The 15,263-nt window shown below is 45.8% G+C and overlaps 1 protein-coding gene across 3 annotated transcripts; it reads right to left on the bottom strand.

The window, feature by feature from the left end:
• Positions 1-1,410: 1,410 nt before the first annotated feature.
• On the bottom strand, positions 1,411-9,570 carry Gpr61 (G protein-coupled receptor 61). 3 transcript variants are annotated; one of them, XR_010049529.1, is made up of 3 exons: positions 9,269-9,570; positions 4,118-6,334; positions 1,411-3,469 (listed from the first exon to the last, which is right to left on the bottom strand). XR_010049529.1 is itself a non-coding variant. In XM_023561330.2 (2 exons), exon 2 carries the CDS (start codon positions 5,730-5,732, stop codon positions 4,377-4,379), a length of 1,356 nt encoding a protein of 451 aa, XP_023417098.2. In that variant the 5' UTR covers positions 5,733-6,334; positions 9,269-9,570; the 3' UTR covers positions 1,411-4,376. The 3 variants fall into 3 exon arrangements, 1 of the variants encoding a protein (XP_023417098.2); XR_010049530.1 differs by lacking the exon at positions 9,269-9,570 and adding an exon at positions 7,910-9,256; XM_023561330.2 differs by having other exon boundaries at positions 1,411-6,334.
• Between the last annotated feature and the right edge of the window lie 5,693 nt (positions 9,571-15,263).

Here is a 15,263-nt window from a genome sequence, read left to right as displayed (position 1 = left end):
GCGACGCCTGGCGGCCGGTGCCGCGCGAACCTTTTTTGCTCTAGGAGACTAGTCTGGACCAAAAGCGGAAGTCGGCAGGAGGGGCGCTGGTCCTGCGGAACCGCGAGGTTCTCTCTGGCTCTTTGTGCACCAGCCAGTCTTAGTACCCTTTATCTTTTCGGCTACTTGATTTGGATAAATGTAAAAAAACTGGGGCCTCTAGTACACAGTATGCTCCTGAGGTCATACAGCGGGTTGTGGGATAGGACATCGGATTCCCAAATAAGAGCCCCCTGTTCCCAGGATAATTTCTACTAGGGCATTCTCTCTGGCTGGAAAACTTCTTGGGTCTCTGCTTGTGGAGATTCAGAGCACTTCCCCAATTACTTAAACTGTCTCACTGATCTATGGGATGAGAACAAACTGGCCAGGTTGGGCACTATCCACTTCTTACATCTGAGGTCTGTTAACACCGGTCATACCTAAGACTAGCTCTGTCCTCTGCCCCTCTGCCTTCTCTTCCTCTTAAGATATGGTTTGGTCTTTATATGCTACTACTTATGCGTTTCTGTGGACTTAAGATTTGCCCAGTGCCTTTGTTTGCAAAAGGCTGCTTTGAAATCACTAGTAGATCTCTTTAACCTGAAAGGTGTGTAGTTCATCCATAAAATGTTTATGATGCCCATCTCTGTAATATAAACCAAATTATCCTACATTAGGAATTTAGGACCTCAACAAGGTAAGTCAACTTAACACCCTACTCTCAAAAAATAAAACTACATCCTTTAAATCTCTTATGAAAATGTCCTATTGTGATAACCACACAAAAAGTTGTAATAAAAATTGCCTCTCACTCTAATCACCTAAAAATTAATGCCCATGAAAGGCCTATACTGGTATCATTAACTGATAATCCTAAACTACGGCAAAAGTGGCCCTAAATTACCTTTTCTGTCAAATAGCTCCACAGTTACTATACATTGTAGGGAGAAGGATGATTTTGCTTTCCCTAAAGCCTTTCCCTACAATGAAAAAATACTTTATTTCCCTAACAGAATCTAGACTCAGGATCTAAGGACCCAACAGAAAGATCTATATAGTGATGTTTTGAGACAAGATCTCGCTGTGTAATTCAGGCTAGCCTTGAACTTCCTTATGTAGCCCTGGCCAGCCTCAAACTCACAGTGATCCTCCTGCCTCAGCCTCCCAACTGCTGGGATTACAGGCATGTGCTACCATGCCCAGCTGATTTCATTGATTACAACCATTTAATTAGATATTAGAGCTACTTTAAGCACTTTCCACCATAACATCAATAAATGCCAATTCTTCAAAGTTTGAAAAGTCTCCCACTCATTTCCAAATGATTAACATAAAAGGAACTGCATTACCATTATCAGTACTTCTAGGGGGAAAAAGGGCAAGAGGAAAGGGAAGAAAAAAACCAGTATTTATTGAGTACCTATTTGCCAGGTATGGCTAGGTGCTTCCAACTCTCATTTCAATCCTCACAACAACCCTGTGAGGTAGGTAATAATGATCCCCATTTTTACAGATGAGGAAATAGGCTCAGAGAGTTAAGCAGCTTTCCCAATTTCACACAGTGAGTAGGCAGACCCAAGTTTTGACTACAATTTCACTCCACACATACATTTTTTTAAAACCATGCCTTCTAAAGGATGTTGTCTAGGGCACCTAAAAACAGAAAATCTATGGTTTTCATCAAGGCTGGAAAATCACTCCAGTACCAGCAGAATGTAGGAAAACGTATCTGACATGATTGTTTCCTCCACCTGTTGATTCTTCAGTATGTTAAGGAGGTTGGACTTTGCTCAGGTATGTTTTTCAGAGCTAAGGATTATGTACTGAACTTTATCAAGTTGGCCTGATTACTTGAAAATTCTGGAAAGTGCTCATAGCAAAAATTTTTGGGAAAATTCTCAGCATAAAAAAGATAAACTTTTATTTTCTTCATGATCCATTCTTACAGGGAAAAATAAATGTCAAATAAAACACCATATATGTCAAACTCTGTGGTAAATGCCAGTGAGATCACAGTGACAGGTAAGCTCAGCCTGAATTAGAGATATCCTTGCACTTAAAAAACTTTCTTCTTTGATGTATGTAAAGGAAGAGTTGAAAGACAATGTCAAACAACAAAAGCAAAATAAATTAACAAAATGGCTGCCAAGCAATGTTTGATGCCCTCCTTTTTTCTCCCTCCCACATACACACACCTTTCTATTTCCAATGGAGTTACACTGCCATCTGCTGGTAATCCCTTAGATCTAGAAGTGTTTGAAAGTTTCTCCCCTAATGAAATTCCTAGGTATGCATTTATGGTGAAAGGCAGTTTTTGTTTTGTTTTATTTGCAAAGGACACTCCTTGCTATATATACTTTCTTTCTAAGGGATGTCTTCACTATGATAGGCACTAAGCTAGAACAGTTTAGGGGTAGGAAGACAAAAACCTGGAAATGTTCCTAGTTCAAAAGGGAAAAGGCTGTTTGCCCAGTTTCATTTGATGTTTCACTTACAATCCTCATACTTGCCACAATCTTCAGGAAGCCTTTAATACTAAGATGAACTCTCAGAAACTAGAACGATGGATATATATTCTCCAATATGTTTCTTAAGTGCTTTATCAGGTCTAAATGCTCTATAAAAAAATACTAAGTATCTACCAAATTAGGCTATGGACTCCTTGAAGGCAGTAAATACACATCCTCCTTGTAGATGCCAGGGAATAGTGGATATTCAATTATTATGCACTGAATTGAATTGAATTGAATTGAAGGAGTCAATGTTGATATCAGTGTACCTTTATCATAAAAATTATTTATTGGCTGTTCAAAGGGGAAACTATCCCACTCCCACTGACACCATTTTCCCCCTTTGATGCTCAGCATATCAATAATTTGTTCAAATATAGGCCACACCACCCTCTAGCCTTGCCTTGGCTCTCTTTGGTCCTTTTGTGTTACTGAATTCAGTGAAGGGGGATGAGATGGACAGGTGGCCCCAGATGGGGGTGTTGTCCAGCTTGAATTTTTCCCTCTCCATTGAATATACCACTACCAGCCAGGCTTGCCTGTAATCCCAGCACTTGGAAGGCTGAGGCAGGAGGATCACCACAAGTTCAAGGCCAGCCTGAACTACATAACAAATTCAAGGCCAGCCTGAACTATATAGTGAGATCTGTCTTTAAAAAAAAAAAAGAACTACTACCAATACCAGTCAACATAGTTCCTATACTCTTAACCAATAAAAGGCTTCTGTGCTCTCTTTCCAACCCAGGGATACAGATAAGAGAGATTTAAGTCTTTGCCATTGAAGCTAATTTTGAGAGTGATGAATGGGAACAGGGAGGAATTTAATGGACCATGGATACCCAACCCTTCCCATGCCCAACCTTGGTCTTTTGTACCCGATTGTCCAGGGGGCTGGAGATGGGTCACTGCCATGAGGAGAGAGATCAGGGAGGCCAGTCCTAGAAAAAAAAGATTTTTAGGATTATTGATCAGGGTGATTTATGTGTTCTCTTTGTATCAAGCCACTGTACCAATTCAAATGCTAACCCTCACCCTCAGTTATCCAACCCCCAATTTTTCTAGTTATTCATTCTAAAAGACAGGGAGAAAGGGCCATCCTGTCTTCTCTCTGCTGAGATCAAGTTCCACACTTGATCTCCTATATGCAGAAACGAAATAGAACAGAAAACTTTTCCTGAAGATTGTGTGTGACAGAGAATTGCAGTCACCTTTCCTGTCTTCTATTACACGTACCCTAACTATTAGTTCCCCTTGATTCTGACCAAACCTAGGAAGAGTATACCCTGCTGGTCCTCTCCATTTAGGGAAATTTTCAGGTATAAAACTAGAAAAAGATCTGCTAACTCATAGGGAAACACCTGGCTGCAATTGCATTCTTTTTAAACCTAGTAAGGAAATCCGAAGACATAGGTCATTTTCTTGCCTTGCTTGGGTGCAATTATTGCCCTATAAAACAAAATGTCCTCAGTGGTCCCCAGAATAACTCCAAATCTGGCCTGCTGCCCTAATCCTGCAACTCCTGTCCTTGGGGTATTTCCCTGTATCCTGAGGCATAGAAATTTCACCAGCTGATAGCTTCACCTCACCTTTGTGACCTTTTCCTCTCGCCACCGTCTCATCATACCCAGGTTCCCTCCCCCAGTAATCAAAGGTCGGCCAAGTCTAAAGCTTTTGCCACATGTCCATCCTGTTGGCTCTGGTCCTGAACCAGGAAATGCTAAGCAAAAGCTGTGTGCGGAGACCCCAGACCCAGACCCAGACAGCTGGAAAAGTGGTCCCACAAAGCGCTCCTCGTGACCATGACTGGCCCTCAAACCCATCTCCCTTCAGGTGTCCAACAGCCCATCATGACTCCAGTCGGGGTGAGGGGCCAGGATGGAGGTAGCTGTCCGACATGATGATGTCACTGGTGAGTTGCTGCTCCAGGAACTCAGAGGTCTCCTCAGCTATCTGGCCTGGGATTCGAAAGTCAACAGCAGGTGGCTCCTGCTTAGGGCTGGGTGGAGGCCTGGAAACCCAGTTTTCGGTGGGACAGCCTGTCCCCTGAAGGAACTGCAGAAAGTTCTCCTCAATAGAGCCCTCCCTGCTAGGCAGCCTCAACTCCTCCTCTGGAGCAGGCTTGAAGAAGCAGACAAACTGCTTGCTGAGCTCCCCCCGGATCTGCCGGTTGAGACATCCATAGAAGAAAGGGTTGGAAGTGAAGCAAAAGTAGCCAATCCAAGTCACCACCCTCTCCACCTGCCCAGTTGAAATGGGCTGAGCACTCATTGCAACGTAGAGATGGAAAGAAAAGTAGGGCAACCAACAAAGCAGGAACTGTCCCCCCACAGCCAAGAGGACCACTGCCGCCTTCCCTCCCCCAAACGTCCGGTGTGGAGTGGTCTGCGGGGCCCCAGAACTGGTGACCATAGTGGATCGACTACTGAGAGACTCGGAGCGCTGCCGGGGTGTCTCCATCCATGTGGGCAGTGGCCCATGCTGCATGGCAGCAACACGAGCCACTCGGAACATGCTGCAGTAGACCACAAGGATGAGGAGCAAGGGCAACAAGAAGTACAGGATGGCAAAGACCACCACAAAAAGCTGGCAGTAGGCACTGTGGCTCCATTGGAGTGAACAGCCTGGGGGGACACTGGGAGCGCCTTCCTCCCAGGAGACTCTTCCCAACACTGGCACAGAAGCCATGGCCAGGGCCTTCACCCAAACACCCACCAGCACAGAGGCTACCAGCCCTAGCGTCATGCGCACCTCGTAGCGCATGGGGTGGACCACGTAATAGTAGCGCTCCACATTGATGGCTGACACAGAGAGGATGGCCAGGCTGACAAAGCACACACTCAGGAACAAGTAGAGGCGACAGGCCACCTCTCCAAAGAGGGTATGGTCAAAGAGGGCAGAACTGGAGAGCATGGCCAAAGGCATGAGCGTCAGGGCAGCCAGCAGGTCCACTAGGCAGAGGTGGAAGACAAAGACAAATTTTCGGAGGGCAGGCGTCTTGGCAATAACGGCCATCACAGCAGCATTGGCAGCCACAGCAGTTAAGTCCAGCAGGAGCATGAAGAAGAGGGCCACAGATTCTGAAGCTATGTCCCGCAGGCCCACCTCTGGGACCTCACTGGCAGTGGAGGGACCTGGAGTTTGAGGAACCCTCCCCAAAATGGAAGAGTTCCCTGCTGAGTGGGGGATGGGTGAGGACTCCATGGGGCCGAAAGAGGACACCCAGGGCACCTCCTGTCACAGGCCCATCCCCCATCCTAGTCCACAACCCTGGGATGGTGAGCCCAGGCCCAGGCTTCCCAATTTCGTGGGGAACTTCGGGAGTCTTTTGGACAGCCTCTTATCACCAGCCTTCAGGACTGGGGCTCCTCTATGGACAGAGCACCAGGCTAGGTGGCCATAGGCTCAGGAGCTCTTCCGCTCTTTCTGGCAGGAGGTGGCTCCAGGGTCGGCCTTGGTGCCTGGGAAGAAGCAGGAGAGTGAGAGAAATGGAGCCCTGGCTACTCAGCAGCACTCCACTTTGTGAGTAGCTTCTGGCTCGTTTTCCACTTTCTTTCCTCCGTTCTCCATATCTTTGTCCCTTCCAAAGGCCATTATTCAGGGATTATAAATCCTATGTCTCCCTTTCCCAGGGTCTTGCTGAGTTCTGGGACAGTGCCCCAGTTTTAAAGTTGCTTATGTGACTTTTCCAATTTCTGGTATTCTTTGGATGGGAAGTAGAAGGAACACAAATTTGGCTTCTGGTCCCAGCTCTGGGCATTACTAACTCTGCCACTCTTCCAGATTCCAGTTTCTCAAAAAGGCATCTGTAAAATAAGGGAATAGTATCTACTTCATAACTATGTTTGCAGAGTCCAGTGTGATTTGTTAATAACAATACTAAGCACAAGCAGTAATGTTTACATGGTGCTTCCCACATGCTGGGCCCTGTTCTAAGCACTCAACAAAAATAAAAACTCATTTTAATCCTCATACAATCCTATGAAATAGATATTATTCTTATTTCTACTTTTCCAGTGATAAAGCTGAGGTCCAGAGAAGTTAAGGTTACATAGTTAGTAAGTGACAAGGCCTGACCCCAAGACAGTCCTGTTGCCCACTGTGCCATGCTGTGTATGAAGGCGCCCTCTATATTAGTTGGAATACAGTAGACGTCCAACAAACCATTGACTTGCAACTAAAAATGTTTTTCAATGCTCTAAGTCTTTTACCTAGTAAGAGGAACTGAGCTTTATCTTCTTCTGACATCACCACCTCCCTAAAGAGCTGCCACTTTGGAAATTTTGAGAAGGATCCATGAACGCAAAATGTCTCAGCTAGAAGGAAACTAGGAGGTCAGTCTATCCATCCTCATGGGCTCCCAAGGCTAGAAGGTCATAACTCACTTGAAAGCTGCCCTTCTTCACCTACTCTTTAGTTTCTGAAGGCCACTGTGCTCTTGCCAGTGCAAGAGGAGCTGCTCCTCTTCCTTCTATTCCCCAATTCCCATATCTCTAGTCATTGATGCTGACCCTTTGGGATTCCTGACTGAAAGCCATCTTGATATTCTGGGCTATTACCATGCTCACAGAACAAGGAGTGGGACTAGATGCCCATGTAAGAGGTAAGTAGTAAAGAGGTGGAGAGAGCAAAGCGACTGTGGAATTGAGTGAACATAAAGCAGAGAAGACTAGAAGAAATAAAAATCTCTGATCAAGTGGTAGATCACATATGTTTTACGTATGCCATTATCAATATTGAGTTTGCATGTAATTGTTTTAATTTACATATATCGTTTTTTTTTTTTTTTTTTTTTTTTTTTTTTTTTTTTTGGTACTGGGAATGGAATTCATGACCTTGCACTAGCCAGGCAGGCACTGGGCCACTGAACTATATTCTTGGCCCTGCCTATATCATTCTTGCAGTGCAAATTCCCTCAATATAGCATGCTTAGTTATACAACTTAGTACCAAATTGCAAACATGTCAAGTCTGATGGCCTTTCTGTAAACCAAAGTTCTCTGGGCCAGTTTTTTCATCTGTGAACTGAGAGAATTGGACTGAATAACGTCTATAGAGTTCCTACACATAACATTTCATTACTCTGTGAGTTCCTGGGTTGCAGAGAGCCTGATGGTTGCTCAATTTAAAAACCTATCACTTCTATGACTGCAGTGAAGAGGACTACCCAGCTATCAGGGCCTTCTTTCCTCCGCAGTACTCTTACAATTTCTGGGGGTTTGGTGCTGCCTTCAATTTTAATTTATACAATTTCTAACATACCATACAAGCAAAAGGTGCTCAATGTAATTTTTGAATTGAGTCAGGCTCAAATTGAATAGCTGAATCCCTGCCCCCTAATACATACTCCAAGAATACTCAATCAGTCATCTGTGTGCCCACCAGGGAACTCGCTTCTGGAAAGGATAGCTCAGACTCCAGGATTGGAGACCACCCTGACTTTGGATGAGTTCCTGGAGACATGGCTCTCTCTAGGAGTAGTGGAAAGCTCATTTCACAGTTGAGATGGCCACATAAACTCAGGTTCTGCAGAGATGAAGAGAGGGCACAAAAGTGGAGACATCAGCTTCTCATAAGACAGTTTATCAAGAAAAGTGCCTGACAGAAATATCAAAGGAACCATACATGTCCCTTACTTTTCAGGCCAGGATTTATTCAGTGTCTTCTGCCTACCAAGTGGGGACCAGAAGATGTAACTCTCAGCCTCTCATAAGCAAAGGCTCACCATGGGTAGATAGACAGCAATACCCAATTAGGGTCCCAGACTGAGGGAAGCAGACATGGTTTCCATGTAGAGAAGTGCGGTGAAGCCATGATGGAGTCCTAGGCAAGACAGTAATGGACATTTGTCTTTCTCATAGGTCCCTCAGTATTGCCAATATTTCTACAATGAGGTCCAAATTCCAGGATGCCAATTTACTCCTTGAAGACAGACCAAACACCAGACTACTGGGCACTCCCTCTTCACTGACCAACTGGGTCATAGAGGGAAGGGCCATAGTATAACAGTTTCACAGAGAAAATCCAGAGAGCCTTACTCCTCTCCTAGCTCATGTCATCATGTTCCAACCCCACCAATGCTCTCATCCTCCTCCTGCTTCCTTCAAATATCACCCCCCTCACCTCCAGGATGGGAAAGGTTTGTCACCACAGGAACTAAGGCCTGGCCACAAGTGGAGACATGGTCAAGTTATATATAATCCGTGTTTCAGGATGCAAAATGCACATAAGTGTCCAACCCAAGGCCATAGAGGTGTCTCTGGAATTCATATGCACCTGTTTCTCAGATACAGTGCTTCTATCCCAAGGATCAGAACCTAGCCTTCCTTCAGTGCCCCTCCTGAGCCAGCAGAGATTTCCAGGGAGCTTCAAAACCTCTCCCAAGCAGAGCCACCCATGTTCAGGTCATGTTTGTCTATCAGCCTGGACGCTGAAGGACTCATTCCTAGCACGGGGGACCCATCTCTATGACACAGAGCCAAAGAGAAGTAGAACACTCTCTGTTGCAGAATGTGGCTACTCCTGCCAGCAAGTGATGATCAACCCCCATCTCTAGGCTTCATAGATGCCCACACCCCAATACTGCCTTTGGGATACCTGGCAGTCCACCCCCTGGCAAAACTGCCCACTGTAAGGTAGGGCGAGCTGTTCCTGGAATGCAGCCTTTTTGTAAGATACCACAGCACTCCCCACCAAGCCCTGGGTCTGTTCCCCATTCCTGGCCTAGTCGGCAACTCCTACCTTTGCTAAGCAGCTCCTGGCTCCCATGTGATAGCTCCTCTCAGCTGATGCTTCTCCAAGGCTGCTGAAGCCTGAACCACTGCAGTGAGCAGTGAGAGGCAGCCGGCAAAGCAGGATGCTCCAAGAGCTTCTGGGTCCTAATGGCCTCCTGCTTCCCATTCAGCCCCTTGGAGCCACTTCTGGAGCAAACCGCTGGGCAGCAGTGCCCCAAGCAAAGTGCTCAGGTGTGAGCCCAACTCCTCTCGTTCTTGCAGGTTCCTGGACTGCATCTCAAAAGTTTCATGTGGCCAGGTGATGATAGAGGAGACCTTTTGATCAATCTGATAAAGAAAAAGAGCGCTTAGCAACAAAAAATTCAGTTTTGGTTTTTGGTTTCTTATTTGTTTAAAGGGATTGTAGGAAAGATGATCCTGAGGTTCCTGAAAGTCCTGTCACTGCAGCAGCAGGACCAACTTAATTTTGTAGCAAAGCAGGTCAGTACAGACACAGGGCCCCAAAGTTAGGCCAAGGAAGGCCTGAGGCTTCTGGATGGGAATGATGAGGATTTAATTCCTTTGGAAGCTGTCATATATTCATAAAAAACAAATTAGAGGGTAACAGATATGAAGAGGAGCTGAAGGTCTTATCCATGCCCCTGCCTACCAGCACATGACTACAATTTTCTTACATTATATTTTTATTTGGCTGTGATGGAGATGAGGACTTAACATGTCTCAACAACACTGTACCCAGAAGGCAGAGTGGACTGAGCACTTAAGAAGAATCCATTAGTGTGGCTTTCTTTGTACAATTGGACAGAGCTGGGGAGCATCATTCATGAAGCATCACTCATCCATAGGCTAAACATTTGAAAATGAGATGAGGGGCATGGATTTCTACTAGAGGTAAAGAAAATGGTTGGTTCCCCAAGTACCTGACTGTTATCAACATAGGGTCCTAACATGGCAGAGCTTCAGGGCACTTTCCAGGCCAAGAAATTCTCATTTCTGCGATGAAAAGATGGCTCAAAGTCACAGAGCTCTCCATGGAAAAGCTGTAAGCCTAAACAGGGAAGCAGACATGATAACTACTCAAGAGCCTTGTGCTCCAGGACTTGTTTAAGAACTCCTGTCTCCAAAAAGAAAAGGAAATTCTAAACTGTTTATTAGAGCCAATCTAAAGAGTCATAAGATCAGTGAAATACACAGGGAGTTCAGAAGGGCAGGATGGCTGCCCCAGACCCAGGTCAACAGTAAAGAGGCTGCTGACCCACCCAAAGCCCATCCAGTGATATGTACAATCACCAGTCACTATTTCTTTAGTGCTTATTAGTATCGGGCTCTCCACATGTAGAATCTTCAGTCCTTACATCAATCTTTGAACAGGCATTATCTACCCTAGTTTACAGGTAAGGAAACAGTGTCAGAGATGAAATGAATTTCCCCTGATCAAGAATGACCAGAACCAATATTCAAACCTGTGTCTGTTTGTGTCAAAGTGTCTACTGCACCCTCTCTGGAGTCCTGACATGACACTGAGCAGACCCCCAGATTGCCCTGGGTCCCTTCCAGGGGATTCAGAGAGAATAAGATCAGACATGAGCTCTTTGGGACAGGTTCATAGAAGTAACACTGGACTTGGATCAGAAAACTTTGATTCTAGTTTGGCTGTACCATACTGGTTGGTGGTAAGAACTTCAACTGTGAGACGGCTGTGTTCGTTCTTTGTATCTGTAGCATGGGCAAAATTCTTCACACTTCAGCTTATCTAAAAGGGATACGAAGTTGTAACGCCAACATAACCTGCTTTTTAGACATAGGGGAGCTAATACAGTTGCCAGTTACCATGGCTGGCCAAATTGTTGATGTGGTGGCCAGTGGCAAGGTCATGTGGCCTCTCTCAGAGAGCCACTGGTGAGGATGATTTCAAGTAGTGGATCCTAGAGCACCTTTCCAGGTGCTGAAAGACATCTTGGCTCAAGGGAGAGACAGACTGGGGAAGCAGGCGCAAGGTTGGTAAGGGGACCGCTTATACAAGCCCAGGGTAATTGGTAATAGTACTAACCAAAGGATGCTGGTGGTGGTCATGATGATGATGATGGTTCTCAAGGCCCACTCAGGGGAGGGTATATCTCATTAAATCATCTCAATCAAGGTTTGGAGTGTTGACATCACATCTCCTATCCCACATTACCAATCTCTCCTTTTAGAGTTTATTACAATGAAGAAGGAGGAAAGGCCAAGATACAGGCACTGGGCATGACCCCCCAACCACATCAGCAATCTGTAGTCCACCGTCCACACCCAGGTTCCATGTTATAGGAGGGGACCAGGCACTCTTCTCCTCAATGCAGTAGGACCCTTAGCTCTGAGGACTGATCTCTCCATTTTAGACTTACTTCTTGGTATAGCCATGCCTGACCCTTGCCCACAAGCATCTCTTGACAGGACTTGGTCCACCTGGCCTGGGTGGGACCCTGAAGCTGGTCATTCATGCATCTATTTATTAAATATCAAATGTGTTCTAGGTGTCCATAGTCCCCTCCCTAGAGCTCCTGTCTGCTTAGTGACACCATTGCCCTTCCTTTCTCTCTCTCTCTCTTTCTCTCTGCTCTGCTCTGTCAAAATCTGTTCTCAGGAAAGACATTGATAAATTCATTCACACCGATAGCAGCTTAATATGTTTTCTCTCCCAGGAATATTAACAATTTAAAAGGAAACAAAAGGAAGAGGAAAAAATGCTAGGATTCCAGCTTCAACAAGGGCTGTCCCTGAAACCTCATAACATAGACTGACTGCCTTGTCAGCCTCCTACTCCCCAGCCAGGCATTCCCTCAAGATGCCAGCATTTTGTCTTCTCTGCACCCACCTCCATCCCTAAGGACACTCCACCCTCCCCACCCAGAGAGCAGACTCCCAGTCTCACCCCTGTAGCCCAGGTCGCAGCTGTTCAGAGCCCCACTACACCAGCACCACCTGTGCCTGCTCCCCAGGAACCCACTACTCCCACACCCCCTAGGCTGAGGGGCTCAGAAGGAGGCAGAGGAAAGCAGAGGTGAGAGCCTTTCCGTTCTCTTTATTCCCCCACAGTCTGGCCCACACCCCCTGCCAGGAGCTGAGATCCAACAGTATATTCAGCCTGCAGCTGCCACTGGTCATGTGAGCCCATTGCTAGGTTACAGGGACCCAAAAATAAATCCTTCCCAACCAGATTAGAAACTGGGGGCCTCGAATGAACCGGGATCAAAGAAAGAAAGGAACATCCATAGTGCATGTGCAGGCCAGGCCACACTGTCTGCCTCCTCCTATCCATCAGACCTGGCTCAATCTAGACCCCCAAAGAAAAATTTCAGGAAGCTTTTGGGTCCTTAACAATACAATAAATAGATCTATACACTGAACAGTGATCCTCTCTGGCCATTACCAACAACTTGGGCAGTATCTCTCTGTTATTGCTATCCAACCTCTGTATCATCTGCTTGTTCCTCCATGTGCCCCATCCCATAGTCATTGCCCTGACAAAGAAGCACTCACCATTTACCCCAGGGCCTGGTAACAATAAATACCAATTTTCCTTTTCCAGACTCAGGCAAGGAGATCTAGCAGTAGGCATAGTAATGGACATTTTCCCACAAACAGTCTTACCCATCTTCTAGGTTAATTTCAATAATTCCATTTATAGATGGAAAAACTGAGGCTCACAGTGGTTAAGTGGGTTTCTCAGAGCCACCCAGTTGAGTTACTGGTTTTCAAACCTGGATTTGCAAGTACTTGGACTAAGGCTGGGCATGGAAGAAGACAGGAAGCACAGTAAGTGGAGGGGGATGGCCAAAAACCATTCCCTGATGCCTGATACCTTGCTCTCAGTTGGGGATATTGTCTCTACCCACCACTCACTCCACATTATCCAAGCCAGGATATGGTTTAACCAGGCCACATGCCTCCTTCCCCATGGCTTCAGCTCTGTCCTCTCTTCTAGGAAACACAGTCCAGGACCAGGGTGGGGTCATTCCTGAGAGGACAGTGGCAAACTTTGTAGCCAGCTGCATGGCAGCAGAATAGCAGAGCTGAAAGGGCCCTAGGAGGCCAAGCAGCTACCCCATACCTCATACCTTACAGGAAAACAGGCAGCAATAGCTTATCCCTGCGTACCAGGGTGGGCAGGAAGGGGGCACAGCCAGAACCTAACACTCTGGGGTCTCAACTTTTTTTTTTAACCTCTCATTAAGGATGCAAAAACTTGGCCAAGGGCAACCTAGAGTGCTTTCCACTCATGGTGCCCTTCCTCAACCCACAACATTGTCCTTCTGGCTACATGTTCCCCTCAGGAAAGCACACTTCTTCCCTGGTCAGGTTCTAAGGCAGCCCAGATGCTCCTGACTTCTCTGTACACTTCAACGCCCATCCTTACCCATATGCACTGTGCACACTTCTACAGTCTCTCGAAGCCCCAGAACAACCTGTTTCCAACTCCTACCTTGACAGCCCAAATGACGGGCTTCATTTCTTTCAAGACAGGAAATATGCATTGATCTCCTGTCCCATGCAAAGGGAGAGGAATACAAAGTGATACAAGGATGAGACGAATATAAACCTTGCCCTGTTGTTAGTGCTTGCAATTGAGGATGAAACAAAGATTATAACCTTTAAGAGAATCAAACTGTAGGGGAGATCTAGAGAAAAAAGTGAAACTACTCCCTCAGGAAATCCAGGAAGGCTTCTTGAAGGAAGTGGCATAGGTCGTAAAGGAGGATATCTTTTAAAAGAAACTTTTAAAGTTATTAATATTTTAAATGAACACATAGTAGTTATTAACATTTATGAGGGACAGTGTAGCTTTTCAAGACATGCACACATTGTATAATGATTGGATCAAGGTAATTAACACATCAGATATTTATCATTTCTTTGTGCTGGGAACATTCAAAATCTTCTCTATTAGCTATTTTGAAATATTCAATTAATTGTTGACCACAGTTACCCCACTGTGCTACAGGACATTAGAAGTCACTTCCGGGAGCTGAGTGAGACAACACACACTTGGGAGGCTAAAGTAGAAGGATCATAGGTCTGAGACTGGCCTGGGTTACGTGGTGAGAACTTATCTCAACAACACAACCCAAAAAGTCACTCCTGGGGTTAGGGTTTAAACTGGGAACAGTGAAAAGAGAGTAAAGAGGAGAATATTCCAGGTGCAAAGAATTGATGGGCAAATCATGAAGAATGGCAAGTTTAAGAAATGTCAGAGTAATGTGAGGTGTCAAGTTGGACTGAAAAAGGATCTGAATGTCAGGAAGAGGTGAGAATTGAGAGGTAGACCTGCAGGACTGTGAAAGGTCCAGCAAGCTGAGGTAAGAAGCCAGGTAGGGAAATCAGCACCACAAAATGTTTTTTTATACAGGGAAACTCAGGGCCACAAATGTGCCTAGCTTAGCTCTTGTGTTCTTGCAAGGCAGTCATGAAGTATTAGCCACTGAACTAGAAAAGTTTTCCTTGTTCAAGCCCAGAGGAAGGAGCATAAAAGCATACAGGTCAGGAAAGAGCTGGGGCATATGAACTATGGAAGTGAGCCTAAAAGAAAGACAGGTCAGAGATAAGGAGGCAGTGAGATCAAATGTCACCTTTGCTTCCAGCAGGGCCCTCAGCTATACTGACCTAGGCACCTTTATGGTAAGGTAAGGAGGGGCAGAGTGGCTATTTGGATGTCTGGAAATTCTCCCTATAGATTTGTGGTGTCATAAGAAGTCGCTCAGCCTGATCTGCAGGGAAGTAGCACCCTGGACCACTCAGCCTGGGGTGATAGCTTAAGGTCATGACCTTAGTTTGGACCTGAGAATAGGGAGCTGGGCTGGATTTTCCCCTGGGGGCGCCAGGGAGCACTCTCAGGTGTCTGGGAGTATCCCTGCTCCACATTTCTGGGGCAGTCACTCCTAAGTGTCTCATCCCCAGCCAAACCAGATCCAGCTGAGCCTTAGGGCACCCTGACTCTTACTTCTCCAGGCTGAACACAGCTAGGC

The sequence above is a fragment of the Cavia porcellus genome, unplaced genomic scaffold (assembly GCF_034190915.1).
Source record: "Cavia porcellus strain 051 isolate PalLab524CR breed Dunkin Hartley unplaced genomic scaffold, mCavPor4.1 scaffold_1, whole genome shotgun sequence".
Classification (NCBI taxonomy): domain Eukaryota; kingdom Metazoa; phylum Chordata; class Mammalia; order Rodentia; family Caviidae; genus Cavia; species Cavia porcellus.
Note: the sequence above shows the minus strand (reverse complement) of the source record. Positions and strands in the feature narration are given on the sequence as shown.